Source organism: Pieris brassicae, chromosome 7 (assembly GCF_905147105.1).
Source record: "Pieris brassicae chromosome 7, ilPieBrab1.1, whole genome shotgun sequence".
Classification (NCBI taxonomy): Eukaryota; Metazoa; Arthropoda; class Insecta; order Lepidoptera; family Pieridae; genus Pieris; species Pieris brassicae.
Genome location: NC_059671.1, coordinates 12,472,431 through 12,492,385, shown reverse-complemented (window position 1 = coordinate 12,492,385; position 19,955 = coordinate 12,472,431). Strand labels below are relative to the sequence as shown.

The 19,955-nt window shown below is 32.2% G+C and overlaps 2 protein-coding genes across 5 annotated transcripts in view; both read left to right on the top strand.

Moving 5' to 3' along the window:
- Positions 1 to 12,714, top strand: part of LOC123711642 (UHRF1-binding protein 1-like) — a 40,595-nt gene extending 27,881 nt beyond the window's left edge. For both annotated transcript variants that reach the window (XM_045664291.1, XM_045664290.1), the window contains exons 22-28: positions 2,101 to 2,218; positions 2,288 to 2,422; positions 5,540 to 5,671; positions 6,021 to 6,164; positions 6,963 to 7,255; positions 7,928 to 8,039; positions 8,332 to 12,714. In XM_045664291.1, the coding sequence (XP_045520247.1) occupies positions 2,101 to 2,218; positions 2,288 to 2,422; positions 5,540 to 5,671; positions 6,021 to 6,164; positions 6,963 to 7,255; positions 7,928 to 8,039; positions 8,332 to 8,370 (973 nt within the window). In that variant the 3' untranslated portion in view covers positions 8,371 to 12,714. The remainder of the gene's footprint in view (positions 1 to 2,100; positions 2,219 to 2,287; positions 2,423 to 5,539; positions 5,672 to 6,020; positions 6,165 to 6,962; positions 7,256 to 7,927; positions 8,040 to 8,331) is intronic.
- Positions 12,715 to 13,099: 385 nt separating this feature from the next.
- The window catches only part of LOC123711552 (protein kinase C and casein kinase substrate in neurons protein 1), an 88,653-nt gene continuing 81,797 nt past the window's right edge, over positions 13,100 to 19,955 (top strand). For all 3 annotated transcript variants that reach the window (XM_045664132.1, XM_045664133.1, XM_045664131.1), the window contains exon 1: positions 13,100 to 13,367. The gene's annotated coding sequence lies outside the window, so the exon portion shown is untranslated. The remainder of the gene's footprint in view (positions 13,368 to 19,955) is intronic.

Here is a 19,955-nt window from a genome sequence, read left to right as displayed (position 1 = left end):
ATAATCGCTATATAGAAAGAATTGAATTATCGCTTAAATCTAATATCAAACATTTTTGGAAATACACGTCCACTCTAAAACAAAGTAATTTAGATTACCCTAAACTAATAAAGTATGGCAGCATTTCATCCGACGATCCCAAACAAATAGTTGAGATATTTTCAAATTATTTTCAGTCAGTATTTGAACCTCAAACTCACTCGGATGGAGACGCTGTGTACACATTTGAAGAGAGCCTTTCCAGTGACTCTCAGATGCTTGTGCATAACTTGTATTTCGATGTAGACGAGATCAGCAAGGAACTATATTTGCTTGATCCGAGTAAAGGTCCTGGTCCAGATCAAATTAGACCAGCTTTTCTAAAGCATACACATCGTTCATTGTGTGTCCCTTTGCAGATTATATTCAATAAGTGTATGTCCAGTGGCACTTTTCCTGATTGCTGGAAATTATCTTATATAACGCCTATCTTTAAGACTGGTGAAAGGAGTGATGTCGAAAATTACCGACCGATTTCAATACTTTCTGCAATCCCTAAGATCTTGGAAAGATTAGTTCACCGACGAATTTATTCCAGCCTAAGGCACGTTATAGACCAACAGCACGGATTCGCAGCTGGTAAATCTACTCTCTCTAACCTCCTTGTTTTTACTAATTATATTTTTAGCGGTTTAGATAATAACCATCAGATAGACACAATCTACACGGACTTTCAGAAGGCTTTTGATAAGGTTGACCATATGATGCTTTTACAAAAGCTGTCTTTTAATGGTATTAAGGGCAATCTTTTAAGATGGTTTACGGCATATCTATCTAATCGTGTTCAATCAGTGGTAATAAATGGATTTACTTCTTCTCAAATAGTAGTGACATCCGGTGTCCCCCAGGGCTCAATCCTTGGGCCGTTGCTCTTTTCTTTATTTATCAACGACATATCTAAATGTTTTTTACACTGCAAGTACTTGTTATACGCAGACGACTTAAAGTTATATAAAACGGTAGTTGCACTTTCTGATGTGGAACTTATTCAGGAAGATCTCGATAGGCTAGATGACTACTGCAAAATAAACAAATTATTCTTAAAATACAGTAAATGTCAGCATATCGTGTTTACAAGGAAAATACATAAAACAATCACGGCCAACTTCACCCTTGGAAACCATTCCCTCGAACGTGTGGGCTCTGTAAGGGATCTTGGGGTCCTTCTTGACTCCAAATTATCCCTAGATAAACACATAGGCTTGATTATTAATAAAGCCTACCGTATGTTGGGTTTCATAACGCGTGTCACCGAACCTTTCAAAGACAAAACCACATATATTCACCTCTATAAGACGCTTGTGCAGTCTCAGTTGGAATACGCTAGTCCAATCTGGAATCCCTACTACGCTATATATGTCACACAATTGGAGGCTGTACAAAAGAAATTTTTACGTATTTTAGATTGTCGCATGAACGGTGGTAGGGCTAAATATAACGAACTTTAAAAAAAATATAATTTACTTTCTTTGAGTACTAGGCGTAGTTTGATAGAGTGTGTCATTATAAGAAAAATATGCGTACATGAATTAACTTGTTCAAATCTTCTCGAACTCATAAGATTCAATATTCCTGCCAGATCTCTACGCTCGTACAGAACCTTTAACCTTCCGACTCCCAGAACCAACATTGGGTTCCGTGAGCCTCTTCACAGGATGTGTTCTACTCTTGATTCTACTACTAATATCGATCTTTTTTCGCACTCCTCTACTGTTTCATTTAAGAATAGGTTAAAACAACTATTCGAGTAGTAAACCTTGTATCTTTCTTCTTATTTTGGCTACTAGTATGTGTTTTGTTGTCGTTCTACCGATCTATAAACTTTGTATTGTCTACTTAAATATTTTGTTCTCTGTCATGTCATGTTTTGTTTTGCTTTATATTCTTTTTTTTATCAGTGAAACTTTTTGTGGATATATCCAATGCTTTAATTCTTATGTTTATATTTATTTTCTGACTTCTACTTTTAGAGATGTATCTGTTTGTTTCCCAAATGAATAAATAAATAAAAATAAATAAACGAAAGATTTTCAACAGCTTTTTAAACTTATTTGCTTACAGGGAATTTGAACACGGTCGCACTTGCAACAGTGGTGTGGAAATGGCTGCGGAGGTGGTGGAAAGATCTTCGTCACCTTCAGACCACTCCATCACCAGCTCGTGCAAACGGAGAGATTTGGTAAGCGGTATTTTAAACAAGCGACATTAATTATCATATTATATCTAATGAAACATTATAACTGTCAAGATTTCAACGTGTACTTGGCGTCTGAACAACATCTTCCTGGTGCAACAAAGTGTTCCGGGAAAAACGTCTTTACGTCTTACAGCAGATGACCTTAACTCCGACGAATGCTCTTCCATGCCTTGGGATGAATTTCAGGTATACTATTTAAAGCCGTCCCTCTTATGTTGTGTTAAAACGAGCGAGATGGCAATCCACACAATGCTGGGTCAGTTATATTGGGGTTATATCTACACTAGTTAAAGACATTTATTTATTTACACGTCGTTATATTTATACAATATATAATAATATACATAAATAACATAATACATTAACATTATAAGGGATGCAACGGGCGGCCTTATAGCTAACAAGCAATCTCTTCCAGACAACCCTAGTAAGGGAAAACACTAAAAATTTAATATGATGGGTAAAGTGCAAAAAGTGCATAACCAAGCCTTATAAAAAAATGATAGAACCTAAATCTAAAATTATACAAAAAAGAAATTCTATGTCATAAATTCAGTCTGTACAGTACGTATTTCTATTTGTGTTTTGTCCCATTTATTTATTTATAAAGTGATAAAGACAAAACATACAAACAGTTTTATAAACGTGGTACGTTTTTGGATTCTCCCATATTTTATCTTTACTATTTTTTTATTATTATATTTTTTTTTACAAATTGTATGTTTCATTCATAATACACAATATAGCTGACCCAAACATTTCCCAACACAACATGTGTCATGACATTTTCATTAGACTATAAAATCATTTACCTAACATTTCCCAGTATTGCGACACTAAAAATAAAATAATTTATTTTAATATTCTCAATTTCATACACCTTCAGAACACAATCTCCACTAAAATATTATTTTACATTAAAAAGGCGATATATATAGATTAGTTCTTTACAGTACCACATACTTTTATTGGCCGATAAGAGCGTCGCTGTTATGGGTTTTAGTCTTGCCAGTAAATAAAAAGTTATTGTAAATTGAAGTCCTGCAGGCAAACTTAATAATTGTAATGTGTACTCATACCTAGAAAATACAGTTCTAAGCTTAAATAAATGCTGACACAAACTTAGGAACGACTGATCCTGATGAACCTATCATAGGTTTTGTTACCTGTAATAGTACAGGTATCTTAAACTATTAATAGTAATATAATATCTTTTATTATATTACTATTAATATAATATCTTAATATAATTCGAGCAATCAGAATCGTTCGATAATTAAAACTTTGACATTGTAATTCATAATGCAAGGAATATAAATAAATACATTTGAGTTGGATTTTTATTACATATTGTTAGATTGTAAAATTATTTCTTGTACGTACGAAAATGGCGACGATAGTACCAATTTCAGCCGCCGCCCAAGAAAAGTATGTGGCACTGTAAATGTCTACTACAACCATAGAGTATAGATCTCTGAATAAAAAATAATAATTATCGCCTATTATAAAAATGGTGTAAAAGTGATAGGCAGTCTAATCACTTTATTTTTTTTATCAAAATCTAGCATGTTTCATTTTTCAATTTAGTCGTAAATCGTGTCAATACTCCACCATTATAATTTGAAAGTGGTAACACTAATGGTAGAGGATTGCCCAAATGCATGATCATCATCATATCATGGTCCATCGTATCCCCAATTGAAAATTAACAGACTAATAAGAGGAATGCCGTTTCTAATTTGTTGTCTATGTGTTTTTCTCTATGGCAACACCGCCCGCTCGGCTATCGTGAACAGACCCGGCTCAAGGTATTTGTGAGGAAAACGTAGTGTATTGTTAAGTGCCATAGATGTAGACGTTTGTGTCGTAGCCAAGGGGGTTTTGAGTGTGAGTGAGATAGATATTTTCATCTTACTCTCTCATTAACAAGTCAAAACAGATCACATTCAGCTCGCAATGAGACCTTATTTCAACCAAGTTGATTAGCTTTTACCAGTATTACCTTTATGGTGTTAATAAAGTGCTGATATGCTATCAATAAAATAGATAAAAAGTTAAATCTTTTAAGATTTACAACAATAAAGATGAACATATCTAAAATAATGTGCTTCATTTTATGCACCTTACCATACACATGACATCACCCTGATAATTTAACTAACCAACGTATTTGAAAAAGTTATCTATCTATTGCATGATATGCCAATAAATGATTATCGTAAAGGTAGGTAACGTATACGTACGTATACGAAGATGACGAATAAATATTTGTTACATAATAAACCTGGCTAGCAGGTAATTGTGAAATTAGATTGCATGTATTCATTGTACATTTCATAGCCATCTCATAAAATTGTAGAATATCTCCTTATTTATAAAAATAGTCTGTCTCTTTTCTTCGTAGCGTAAACATAATTTGACAGAAAGAAACAGTTTTTATGAATAAGGACGTAAAGTATAAAAAATAAGAATTAGTATGTTAAGGAGAAGTATTGCACGTATTTGTTATTACTTGAATATATATAAGTAGATTTACACACGACATGACAAACATTCACAAACATATACGTTATATTTTTATCTGTGGAAATATATCTGTTCCTGATCAAAAGGATTCACCATATTTCAAATATGTTAACATCAATTTTAATAGGGAAAATGCTACTTTTGCTAGATACATGAGCTTCGCATGAAAATGATATTGCTAAAATGCCTTGAATTCAATTTTATTGTCTTAAGTAAACCACCGTTTGAAATATATCACAACCTATTCATAAATTTGTTACGAATTCTATCCGATTTCATAAAACCCAAGAGATATTAATAATATTTTTATGCAGGAAATATATTAACTGCTAAACATTCTTAATCATACGCTCACAAACGCGTTGATTCTGTTGGCACACATCCGCTGCAAAACCCAGTTTCGCTGTGCAGTATTTCACTTACGCGAAACCTCCAGCGCGGACCAGTTGACCAATTACAATCGAAAATGTAGTGGCTTTCGGGCCAATCGAAAGTCCATCTTTTCTGTCACTCATATAACTTGTCGATTGCCATTTACACGTCCTAGCCACACGCGGGCGGCAATGGCGCGTGAGCAAATGAGCGTAATTACGGTAGAGACGTCACAGTCAATATTTTACGTCACCAGGGAATTGCCGTTGCTCATTCGCCGAAGTAACTTACAATGCACAGCGAAACTATTGCGGTTTTGCAGTTTGAGTTTCGCAGCGGAGGTGCGCTGACAGCATTAAAGAATTCTAGATTCAAAGTCATGATTAAAATTCCTCAAATGTACAGAGCAAATTTTCAATGCGTGCTCGGGCTTGGAACGAACCTGTTGCAAGCGAAGATGACGTGAAACCGCGGGACAGTACGAAGATAGCTGCTAGGCTTGTTAGGATTGAACAGCCCAGAGAGTTGAATGACAAGGTATTTATAACATGCCGAAGCAATAAGACTTGGGGTGCCCGTAAAAAATAGCGTACTAATTTTTAAAAGGACTCATTTGCAAGCCCGTTGGCATTGAGTGTACATGGGTATTACTTAACAGCAGGAGGTGAGCCTCCTGTCCGTAATTGTTAATAGATAATAATAATATAGAAATAATAAATCACGACTTTCAATTACTTAGAACCTTTTTTTAAAACTACGTCGTTATTTAAACTCTTGGTTATTTGAAATTTATCTCCGGTCCCTTGAGGTTCTGTACTCAGCACGACTTCTGTCTGTAGCATCATCATTTCTAAAAATGGTTCCAATTAAATTAACAAATTTTCAGGGTGAACCATCTGGACTGGCAGCATTTGAAGAGTTACTTGAAGCTCAGATTAAAGACTTGAGCATGTCCTTAAATATGAGTACAGCACTTGCTCTGTCGGAATTTATTGAGGATGAGGTGATTGCACCCCCTGTGCCTTTGGAAGTAAGTCTCTCTCTGTTTTGTATATAACTAAATTTAAAAAAAACGTATGTAATATTCCTTTTCCATGTACCCTAAATGTAAGATGTGTATATATAATATTCTACCAGTACCTTTGACAAGTTCGGAATATAGAGGTGATTGCTGTTGAGGGGTTCTTGCAAACCAATTAGAAAATAGATAAAAAATAGTGTAATTTACTTTCATTTAAGAATTGTAATAGGAGCTTTTATTTATTTATATCTCTTCGAGGTAATCAACACATTTGTTGTCTAATCTTGTTTAAAACTAGATCTTTTGTCAATCTTGTCTTCAGATTTTTCAATTAGGTTTAAGCTACACCTATTAGTTCCCCTAGCAGAGGCCAGGGTGAGAATGTAGGAAGAATACGTGCATTTGATTAATAAACGGCCGAACATTATGTTGTTTACAGTAATATCAAACAAGGTTTATCAAGAAGCACGCTAGGAACCCTTTATTTTATTCCTTAGACAGATTAATATGTTCATTTAAACGGCAGCTAGGCATCTCCTGGACAGAAGTGCCCGCCAATAGGCATATCACTCGGCTGGGATTGTGGCGAAATGTCTTCCAAACCCAACCAGTTCTGTGTTAAAACATTTTTTTGCTGGCATATATGAATGTTTCATTATTTGTCTCCGCACGCGTGGGTCGGTCTGCTAACCAATCACAATAAAAATAAACACGACATCGTCTCTTGTCTTGAATTCTTGGCTAGTTTTTGAGTATTTAAAAACCAATCTTGGATATCATGTTTTAGTTATGTGTAAACAATTCCAGGTTCTAATATCCAATCTAAAACTCCACCTAATAGAAGATAGACCGACCAGGTCCATTTCTTCCCCACCACCACAGCCGTTAGACTTGGATTTAACTACCCTTCGACTCACGCGGGACATGAAAGGCATTGTCCACTTGGGACCGCCACAAGTTGAACCTCCTAAGCCACAGAATCCACCAGAATTGAAAGAGGCCAAAAAGGAGATTGAGAGGTTGAATAAGGAGAACGAGGAGTTGAGGAAACGGCTCGCTACTATGGACAGGATTTCGGAGGATAATCGGGAGTTGAGGGCGTAAGTATTCTGGGAACACTTTAATTTTTTTTGGTATATCAGTTTTTTTTATAACGGGCATGGACACTCACAATGCCATTAGGCTCGCAAGTACGACATGCGAATTGGTATATTCTTTTCTTTAAGCATTCTATGTATGAAACTGACTTTAAAAAACGCTCAGTTGTGTAAGGATCCGTCCGTCGAGGTAATGCGAGTGGAATTACGTATTCTGTCCGATGATAAAACTCAGCTCGGGGCTGAGCTCATAATAAATCTTCTAACAGGATATTATTTTATATTCCTTTTTAAATCCTCGTGAATTCCATTTGCGTCTTTATTACTGAAGTGAAAAGTTTATTTTCCTGTGAACAAAATATAAAACGAATGTTGTATCTTAATTGAAACGCTGCCTCTTTTAAGCTCTTATGTAATTATCACACACATGTATTATATATAAATATATAAATATATATATATATATATATATATATATATATATATATATATATATATATATATATCTCCTTTCCATAACATATATAAGTAGTTGATTGTCTATTTGTAACATGTTTGATGAGTTGCTCTCATAAAATAATAAACATTTTAATTTTGTAATATTCTAATGAAGCAAACATAGAAACAGAAAAGCAACTACCCGTTTTTAAATACATTTTCTTTTATAATTTCCAGTGTAGCTGAAGAAGTGTCGGTATTGCGTCATTGTGCACGCGCAGCCCAACAAGAAGCGGCGAACCTTTTAGCTGATAAACAAGAATTGTTGGAAAGTTTGCGATTGATGATGGTAATAATTTGAATATCTGTGATTTTTGATAAAGTGATATTAACTATATTGAGTTGACAAAAAAATATCATTAACTTTCTGTCTGGGTCTCAGATTTTTGTATCTGTTTCATGGTCATATCTAAATCTAATAAGCAATGGGTGAATTATTGATAGTGACGTAATATATAATTACGTCACTATCGTCGAAATGGAGTTCTCTTGCTGTTTAATTAAAAAAACTCGTTTTTTTAAGGCGGTTGAATTGAGTATTTTAGTAGTAATCGATAAAACTTATTTTAATTAATTTGTAGGAACAAAATATGTCGACAACCTCCCGTGGGAAGAGGTAGCGTTCACCTTGCTCGCTGGACTGTACGGCGTGCTGTCGACATACCAAGGATTAGGCATATATGTTCAACAAAATTGAACTCGGGTAGCAGTTTAGTCGACCATTAATATAAAAGTACTATAAACATTATTTAGCAAAATATGTACTGGATGTTGTGGGACTATGGTTAAGGTGATTTGTAAAACGGTTGCCATGGTAACGGTTAAATGAAGCCATTTCTAGTGTATTTTTCAGAATGTGACATAACCTAACTATTTGAGGTTTATAGTACGTTTTAGAATAGGATATATCTATATCTATTTTGCCTGAATTAGTTCGTTACGTCCTGTACGCACCCATAAAAGGAACGATACGTAAAATAAAATAAATACGGGCGTATTTAGGACTGAAAGAAGACTAAGACTAAGGTGTCTAAAACTGAAATCGTATCAACGTATACATGACGGAACTGTCGGAGCTAACTAGCTTAATTTGCCGTTCAATCATCAGCCTAGCCTCTTAAAAGTGCAGTTTAACTAGCGGCCTGAATGATGTTCATCCAGTGGATTAAACAGCTAGGCGAGACTGGGATCGATGACGTTTCATTACTTGCCTGTTGACTAATTTAAATTTAGTTCCACTCTCTGCCCCTATCAAACGAAACTCTTAACGTTGACAAACCACAACTTTGATGGTGTTTTCTATTGTTAATTTCAAACAACAAGAACAATGACAGAGTAAAGTGACAATAATAATGCGAATTTACCTGTGACTGACTCTGGCAATTTTTTTTTTTAAATATTGTTTTATGTCAGATGTGTCAACTTTTTTTCTGACCGTATGAATGGCCTTAGCCAGCCATTTAAATGTTGTTACGAACGCTACGGCTAAATATCTTTGAGGCCGCAAGTTAAACGGCGCTGTGTAGTTAAAAGGCTAGGCTGTTAATTGAACGGCTAATTAAGCTAGTTGGCTGCGACAGAACTATCATAAAATTCGCGCTTCTGACGTTTCCAAATCAGCTATATATACAACAATACAAAAACGAATAAGATAAAATCACCGTTCTAATACTAAATTCGATCATTTATGTATTCTGTAGAAAAAACGGTTTCAATATGAAAATCTACGAGTCTTTAAAACGACAACTGATGATTCAAAGGCTTAGGATGAGAGATTATGAGCGATGACAAAAATTTGCCAAATAATGGGGTAATTGGATGTGATGAGCGAGCCCGTTTAAAATATCATCCCCAAAAATTATGAAGCTACAAACAGTTGAATAACCGCTGGCTTTGGAGCAGTGATTTCCGAAATGGTGCCACGTCCCGTGGGGGTACTATTTTATTAAAATTATTTGGAATTTGGATTTTAGATTGGATTCATATTCAGTATATGTTTTGAAAATTTAATTACTGTGTTTAAATAACAATTTCCTAGTGATTTTAGGGATTTCATTATCATTTAAGTTTCTTAAGTGAACCAGTAATAATATTAAAAATTATATGTTATGTCATAAGAATTTTAGAAAGGCTATGGTGGGGCATGGTACAAAAAATGTTGGTTAATACTAGCTTAGAGGATCTGGTATTAAGTAATCTTTTTAAAAATCGGTGAAAGTATAATGAGACTAAGAAAAATGCGAAAAACATTTCAACGCGAAATTTACCTAATTTCGGCAGTACCAAGAGACAATACTGGCAATATTTTGAAATGTTGCTATATCAAAAATAAATATTAGGGATGTAATAACATTTTATGAAGACTTGTGAAAGGTCAAAAATGTAAAAACATTTCGATGAAGATTTATCGGAAATAATATACAAAAGAAAATCATTGTTTCATCAAATTAATTCACAAGCAATAACACTTGTGTTCCACATACATTACATATAACGTGGGTTCATGTGAATAAATTATTTGCCTTAGAAATATGTGGGCTATGGGGACAGGCTCTTGGATGACCTCATGCCTATGAATGGGACTATACATAACAGTTATTTTTATATTAATCGTCTCGCCAGTGATCTTTGTTATACTGTAAAATAATAACGATAATATTTGATTTAGATAAATGTCGTTTTGTATCTGTTGAATTAAAGATTGACAAATATTAAAATGATGTATGAGATGACATTTCGAAAAAATACCTTTAATACTTTGCGTGATGTTGAAAAAATCCAACGCAAGAAAAGAAAAAAATGTTGAATAAAACTAGGGATGCATCGATACGCTTTTTACCGATACGAAACCGATGCCGATACTCTTAAAGAAATATCATCGATATAGATACCAACGCTTATTGAATTAAAATTAATTAAAGGTAAAATATATCAAGTTTGGTTAAAAGTTTTTAATTTTTATTAAAAATATAAACAGTCACAAACTTTGAATAAGATTAAAGGTATAGTTATTAAAATTACGATTAAAATAAATAACTGTTAATAATGAAAATTAACATAGATAAGATTTTTTTTAATTCTGTATTTTATTTGATTTGGTATCGAACAAATACTAATCGCGATAGCGGTTAAAAGCCAACTAAAGTGTCGAGCGAAATGGAATACGCGGGGACAGCGGGTGAGAGAGACAACAAACTGAATAAAACGCGGGGCTTCCTCGGGCACAGATAGTCCGTGCCTCGTTTGCAACGAACTACATCAAACAAGATTCGCGTTGGTATTACTTTTTTAAAGTGCGAAATTTCAAAAGTATCTACAATTAAAATATTGCCGATGCCGATATATCGGTATAGATATCGGGATGCATCCCTACATAAATACTCTTCCAATATTATTCCTTGATGTTTTTAAACTTGTATTTTGCAACAAAATCTTGATTTTTACGTGTGTCAAATAATTTTATAGTCAAAATATTGCTAGATTAATTTTGACTTAAATACAATTTTCTTTTATTATAATATTTTGGTTGGTAAATATAGTTATAAACTGTCTAGAAAAAATTAACAAGTGTCTATTACATTGACGTATAGAAAAAAAGCAAAACATTTTTAAAGACTTAACAGAATTTTTTGTAGAATGTAATTAAAAATGTACTTAAGATTTCGACTGTTCTCCATATTTGATGGGCCCTTTACGTTATGCGATTTAACGTTGTGCCAAGAAGAAGAGGTAAAGTAAAATAAATATTTTTTGTAAGATTAATTCTATGAAATATCAGAACTATAGTACCAATTTGACTTTTTTTTTCTTCTTTTTGGCTCTGGCACGGTTTGTGCATTAGCCAGCGTCAAGTATACCAATTATACTTGATTGATAAATAAGCAATAAGACAGTTTGCAACAAAGTTACCCCACAGGAATATTTTTTCCAATAAATAGGGAGATTATATTTTATGTATTATATAATCTCCCTATTTTAGTATATTTGGTATGTTTGTATTTGTTTGTGTTTAGTATTTTTGACGTTTAAAAAAAAAGTAATTCCTTATTATCATATAAACTCTATATTGAATACTCCCTCTACGTTACATATCTAGGAGTATAGTTTATTGGAAATTGTGCCTGTATCGATCATAATCATTTATAAATGCTTCATAAGTGTTGTGTCACTATTACAATATTATATAAATCGAAGTATATACTCGTAAGTTAGATAGTATTTGATGGTAATTTCTTAATGGGCGAATTTTTTTATATAATTGTAATGTTTTTTGCTACGGTTACTTCATTTATAGCGAATCCTATTGACGTTGTAGTCATCTTAATATAGTGCAATATATATTAATTATAACAATATAATATATACATCATTTTTAATAAAATATGTCTATACTTTTTATCTAATTAAGCATTGTACATCATAAGAAATTGTGTGTCCATTTAAATTTCAAACAATACATAACTAATAAAAAAAAGTAAATAGTATTCACGTCTTATAGGTATGGTTATTACATTATTTAACAACGTTAGTTCCTGGTTTCGTTGTGGAACAAAAATATAATAGGTAACATTCACTAAGTTTGGGTTGTTTAAGAATAGAAATGTTGACTTTTTATTTATGAAATTATTTCTATCAATAAAATAATTATTATCCGAGTACTTACTTCCATGATTTATATTGCATATTAGTAAAAACAAAAGCCATTCAATAGTGAGCGACTTTTTCATTGATTAAGTAAGTACAATTAATAATTATAATCACTAAGGTTTTTAAAGAATTAAAATATTTTATACAAAGTTTACAAAACATTTCATTTAAACAAATATGAAAGATCTCCATTTCTGAAACTTATTAGGACTTTGTTGCATTTCCAATACATTACGGTAAGAATGTTGTATGTATTGTAACTTGTAAGGGATTTTTATATATCTACTCTCGTACGCCTATAATATACAAAATGAAATTGTTGCAATATTATGTTTAGTTAAGAATTGTTAAAATTAAATATGATATTCTTTACAAATCTTTGTTTTAATTTCTCTTTTTGAAATGTATTATATTACTATTAGTTGTTGCGTTATTAAAATTTGTAAAATTTCAGTAATATACATAACCTATATACAATTAAAGTTGCTGATTTCACCTTAATAAAAGTTCCTCATAACAATTCAGATACTATTTCTTAATACCCAAGTATAAGTTGTTGCTAAAACGTAAACGAACTGTAGTGAATTCAATTTCTTAAACTTGTAAATAAATTTTATAAATGTAGGGAAATCTCATGAATAAAAAATGGTAACATCGACACGTGAGCAGAAAAATAACGTGACTGATAATAATGGCAACATCTTCAGTTATGGCCGTCAGTCAGTTGGTAAAGAAGTTTACTGTTGTTGCTTAAGCTTAACAAAAAATATAAGTTTCTTAAATTTCGTGGTAGAGTGTTAAATAACAAATTGAAAACAATTTTCGTGCAAGAGTGAATGGAAGTTGGCTAGATATATCACAATAATTTTCGTGGAATGTTTTTGTGCCTTCAACAGTAATAGGATCAGAGTAGTGATCACAGTTTAATATTGGATTATAGTTGCTGTTTACACATACATACATTGCCCAAGTAAGTTGCCTTTTTGTTGTTAAAATTAGTAAGGATTTTTAATTGAGAATACTTGAATTCCGATTTTCCGCCACGAACTTGATTGTCGAAGTACTTGTACGAAACCGGAGAGATAACGGCGATTTGAAGCAGATTGCGTTTAATTCTGATAAAATACCTTTCTTCGTGATGTCTTTCTCTCTGTCTGTCTCTCTAGATCTAAATATAAAATAGAAGTTACAATTATAATCCCCTAAATCTGCGTAAAAAGTACAAACTTTAATTGTTGATATAATTGCATGCTCTATTTCCCTCTGAAAGCCAAATCATAACATATTTGAAAGGTGAGCGGTGTTTTCGACTACATTTCGTGCATTAAATAAAGTACCATTAAGACTTTCATAAATACTCCTTTAAATTCATCTTATGTAGATACTGCTTGCATAATAACTTTCTGATTCACAGTTACTGAGTAATCAGAGTGGTTTTACTTATTCTGCACCTATAATTTCTTTGACCACACTATAAAACTAGTTTAGTAGTAACTAAGTTTTATAGTTATTGCATTGTATTATGAGTTTATAATATTACTCTATGAATTGCTGCTGCTTTGAAAAAAACACAGACCCTTATTTTTAAACTCTGGTGAGTCACAATACCTTACATAGATTACAACGCATTGTATAAAAAATCACTTTTCTTAATTTAAAAATTATTACTTGTGTACACAAACTGACATCATCATAATTCTGCAGTTCAAGGTTGCTACATGTGTTTTCTTATTACTCATATTTCAGGTTAACATACCCATGTATGCTTTATATTTATATATTAAACAATTTTGTATTTATTAATGTCAAGTGATGTAACATATGCCAAATATAAAATTTAATTATCTGGAAACTAAAACATATTCTTAATATCAAATAAGTCCTATTTCAACAAAGAGGTGAGAAAATATTTCAATACAAAAGCAAGTTGTACATATTGGAAGTATACAGAAAAATGGGTATGTTGCAACAATCCAGAGCTTACAGCCTTCACATAATTTCTACTAATATATCCTATCTAGTTTATTCCTGAACCAATTGACTAAGGGTCCTTCAAGAAAAGAGCATATCAATTTTAAAAGGCCAGCAACACACTCACGAATGGCATTGAGAATGTCCATAAGTGATACCGCACTTAACAAAAGGTGAGCCGCATACCTGTTTGCCCCTTATTCTATATAAAAAAGGTAGTATCTTCCTATTAAAGCTCCGACTAAGCTAAATCCAATAGCATGTTTATTAAATAATAATTAATGTTTTAACATTGTTCTCAGTTTTATTAAAGGCCCATTTGGAACATTGATTAGTAACTGATTTATCTTAATAACAGGTTTAAAATTGAAATAGAATAGATATCAAATTATAGTTATTTATGATACTTATCCTCTTTTTCTATTAGTCACATAATTTTAATAGACTTTGAACCACCTGTTCAATTAGGTTAATAATAATTATATTCTAAGAATTTAAATGGAAATTATAATCAAGGATATAATCATTATTATAAATAGAATTGAACACATAATCTACAATGATAACAACGAAAGATTATACAAATTACATTTCACTCACGATAAATGATTCCTGACCATTTCGCACTTAGCGGCTTTTTATAAATTTCCAATTACTTTTAATATTCTGGACTAAATATTAAAATTTTTAGATTAAAATTGCTGGCCTTTTACTTTGCTCAAGAAGCTGAAATTAAATCATATTCGTCATAATTTATATAAAATTACTTTCCAGCATTATTATGTCTTAGTGATTTGTCACATTAAGTGTTTTTTTTAGTTATATCATAAATATGCTGAAAAGCACTATTAGATCTGTGATACTACACACACAACACATGATATGAGAACTTATTCCATTTCCAAAATTAAATTTATTTATTGTTACACTTTAATGGTTTTGTTATTTTTAAGTGTATCTTATTCAAGATGTATATGACGATAAGAGAATACATTAGCTAAGTTCCACATACTGTATAAATAGTCACTTTGTATACTTAAACAACCGTGTAGTACTTTGCTTTTATTTGGAAAGCACAGAGGTTTATCACCTACTTGGTCATAAAGTAAAATTATCAATAAAATACAATGTTAACTTCAGAAAAGCGCAGTTAATGTAGCTATATAGATCTTACTTCTAACTTTCAGTTTTCTATAACTGAAGTAAATATTGATATTATAGTAGTATTTCTGTATAACTTACTATACCAAATATCAAGTTCATTGACCAGCCCTAATTTAAATACCAATAAATGTATTGACCGTAACAATACAAATTATTGAATCGGCATTCGGTGACCAATGAGCAAGGCGCGGTCGGCCTTGCTTTGGTTGACCGTAACCAATTCCTCAACTGAATAGTTAAATACCATAGATGCAGTTATGTAGGGCGAAAGGCTGGCTTGACTGGTGGCAATTGTTTTGTGAAGGCACTAAACTATAGTTACTAAAAATTAATTGAAGAATGATTGTCTTACCCTTTCCAAGGGCAAATTTCTGTGACATAATATATGGGATAGAGTTCAGAGTGCATTCTTTAGTCCAGCATTGGTGCTTAATTACACTGTTGTTTATATTTACCTTTATAAATTTATGATCATTATCATGCCGAGTTATGAAGATATTTTTCGCTCGTCTATTGTCAATGTAACATGAGAGTGATATGCGCAATTCTATGGCCATTTCAGGCTCACGTTAGTAATTCAACTTTACTTCCAACAATCAAACAAATCATTCATTTCGATATGTCAGTTGAATATAAAATTCATCGGCCACCTGTTATGCAAATTGATTTATATGCCTTTAAATATTACGCAAATCCAATCGGAATGTTTAATTTCATAACACATTTAAGAGATTCTTGACAATACATAATATAGAATTTCATCTTTAAAATTCGTATTACAGTAATAAAAAGAAACAGTGGCGCCACAACCTTTTTAGTTATCTATATATTAGGTCGATATATATAGATTATATAAGGTAGATTTCTGTATCTATTTCAGGATCATTTGTCAATGTAATAGGCAAGCAGATGATCAGCCTCCTGTGCCTGTGCACACGCCGTTGAATTTTAGGGTCTAAGGCAAGCCAGTTTCCTCACGATGTTTAACTTTACTGTTAGAGCGAATATTAAATTTGTTCATTGGTGTACAGCCGGAGATTTACGACCTCAGGTATGAGAGTCGCACACTGAAGTCACTAGGCTTACACTGCTCACAGTAAGGTACTGCTTACAGTAGTAATTAGACCATAAATAACTGATTAATAATAGCTATTATTGGACTTCGCATTAATAGGTGAAATGCTTATATGAGGTGTCGACGGTATTTGATACACAAAAAAGGCACAAGTCTCAATACAGAATTTTAAATACAAAATATCATCCGTATCACCTCGACGTCCGTCGTTCCACAACTGAGGTTTTGCCACCCACCACCACTATGTAGAACTAGCTGCCCACTAAGGTATTTCCAAACAAATTCGACTTAGGGTCCTTCAAGAAAAAAGCATACCAATTCTTGAAAGGCCGGCACACTTGCGAGCCTTCTGGCAATGTGAGTATCCATGGGCGGCGGTATCACTTAACATCAGGTGAGCTTCCTACCCTTTTGCCTCCTATTACATAAAAAAAGAAGAATCCGGGTCTGGTCGTATATGTAGATTGCCGGATTTTATTAATATCACCAGAAAAAAATTATCCACTCACATCAAACAGTATCTCTATTTGACTCGTTATGACACATTAGTACAGTACTTCCCAACCTTATATGGACCATGCCCCCCAGCCTTTCTAAAATTTGTGCACTATGGAACAAACATAATTTTAAATATTAAAATATTGAATTGTTCACGTAAGAAATTTTAATGATAGGCTTCAGCAAGAAATGCATAGGAAATTGTTAACAAAACCCAGTTTAAATTTTAAAAACATAATAAAAACTAAATTAAAATTTTCGAATTGGTATTAACCTTGACAAATCTCAAATTGCCCCCCCCCCTGTGGGAGTATTTCCTAATTGTAGACAAAGGCATACCTGGTTTTATAAGTTACAAAGTCCTTTATAGAACTGATATTTTTATTGTACATAGTTGGTACATAACATCCGAAATTGCGTCTTAACGATGTATTTAGAATGTTCTAATGAAATCGTTAAGATATGTTTGAGATATATTTAATTAGAGTTTTATTACAATGGGACTGTTATGCGAGTATGTTTACAAATGACTGTCTTAATTACGAAGCTTATTAATAAATGTTATGTGCCTTCCTAAAAGTTGAAGATCGGTTTGATAACTTTTTTCTTTCATTTAATTTATTTATGTTACAGAATAATATTTGATTTAGATGGTCATCGTATTGAGAAACCACTGTGGTTTTTATAAATGTAACCATAGCAGTCTTGTTTAAGAACTCGACAAATGTATATAAAAGTAGTTTTTAAATTACTGTTTATGTTGGTTAACGTTAGGCTATCTAATAACGGCCTGGGTAGTTCATTCATTAGCCGCGGTTGCAAATAACTCAACGTTCTTTCGCCAAATACGTTGTTTGCTCTCGATGTACAGAGCTGAACATCATGCTTAACTCGTTTTTTTTTATGACATCTCAAAAAAATACTTATATATTAGTATTGTCATTTCATTACCGTCTACAGAGAAAGTCACACTGAATAATTTGCTTAATATAAATTCTGTTACTCACTGGAATACTTGGGCCATAAAAAACAGCTTTGTTTTCTCCAATTCGTGAGATTTGATGTAAGTTTTGGTGTTGTTAATACCCATTTTTATTACACCTTTCTTACCTATTATGTTATTCAAAAATGTCTATAATTACAATAATACAATTAACATAGATATATGTTATATTAAGATTAAAATTCATGTACAAATCTTATAAGCAATCAATCAATCATTTGAACTTGGAAAGCATTGTCATTTTTTTTCAAATATTTGTAGTTGATATCGTAATATAATTATACAATAAATTTTGTTTGTAGTACTACATTATTAAACTTATAACAATAACTACTGCACCTGTGCAGGTGATTGTTGAGATACTCAATGAAAATATTACCATTTTTCTTATCACGGCCTCGGTGAAAAGAGACATTTACTAGAGAGGGTTACTTTTCTGTGATCTACTTTCAATCCATGTCAAGTTCTGGTTGATAACTTATAAGTATTGTCCATTCATTACCGTACTTGCAGATAAAGTCTCACTGAATAGTTTATAATAGAAATTTTATAATACATACAAATGTATGGCATCAACCAAGACAATACAAAACAGTTGTATATTGTTAATCATTAAATGACCAGTTGTAGCTTAATGTATGCTTGTGAATGGCGGTTATGACTTCTCATAAATATGCTCAAATAAATAATAAAAATAATAAAACTAATTTTAATGCAATCTACGTAAGGAAATATCAAAGTTGTTTTTAGTAAAATGAAACTAATTTGTGTTTTCGTACACAAAAGGATATTTGCTATTACAATAATTCGATCCACAATTCCAAACATATATTGTGTAAGCAGGTTTCTCCAATTAAACAAAAAAAACTAAACATATCCTCCGATGACCCCCGCTGATTTCAACAAGTTCAGGAAAACGGTTATATATTATCCGCTTCATATTAGCAGTTGTTCGCTTCGTCGGCGTTTTGCAATTCGAATTATATCCGGATGTTGAAATTTGACCGGAACTACTTGCCGGTGCGCTTTTGTGCTAGAAGAATTTTAGTTTAGTATACTCGTTGTGGTGCTCGCGAGTTTTTGGTGCCGTGTTTTAATCTAATCGTGATACGGTAAGATTTTAATTATTCTAAACTTAATATTATTAGAAGGAAAGAGTTATTGATGAACTATTTTATTGATGAACTATTTTATTGATTGATTATAAGAAATTCATTCACGGTTATTTTTAACAGGAATAGAACGCATAAGTTATGAGTCCGATGAAACGCGAAGTTTCTTATTCGAAACGTTTATCTTCGAAATAATTTATGTGTTGCATAGCTATTTCGTACTTCATCCATACATTGTGAAACAGACCCTTATACTGTTAATGAAGATTACCTTAGTTTAAGCTATTCATTAGTATTGTAGAAAATTAAGTCAACATAATATTGCTTATTAGCCATAATTATTGTATAGGCTAGATTGTCATTCATGTAAAGTCTCGGGATTTTTTGTGAACTTTATACTAGGAAAAACAAACGCTAGTTTTTACGCTAGTCTTAAATATAGTTATCCGAACTTCTTTATTTATATTAGTAGAGTTTTACGCGTTTTAAAGGTCTAAAAAGCACTCGTCCATTTCGGTTCAAGAACGTTCTTTAGTTTATTTTTGATATAGACTTTATCGAATCGGTTTTTTTATCACCTCGATCTGGAAAAACTTATACAGTATTTTTTTATTTCTCTGTGAAGATCTAAGCCTTTGTATATTGTGACATAAATTTTTTAATGATACAGTTTGGTAGACTTTTGGTGGTGTACGTTGGAACCATTACATTAGCAAAAGAACTTTAAAATAGTTA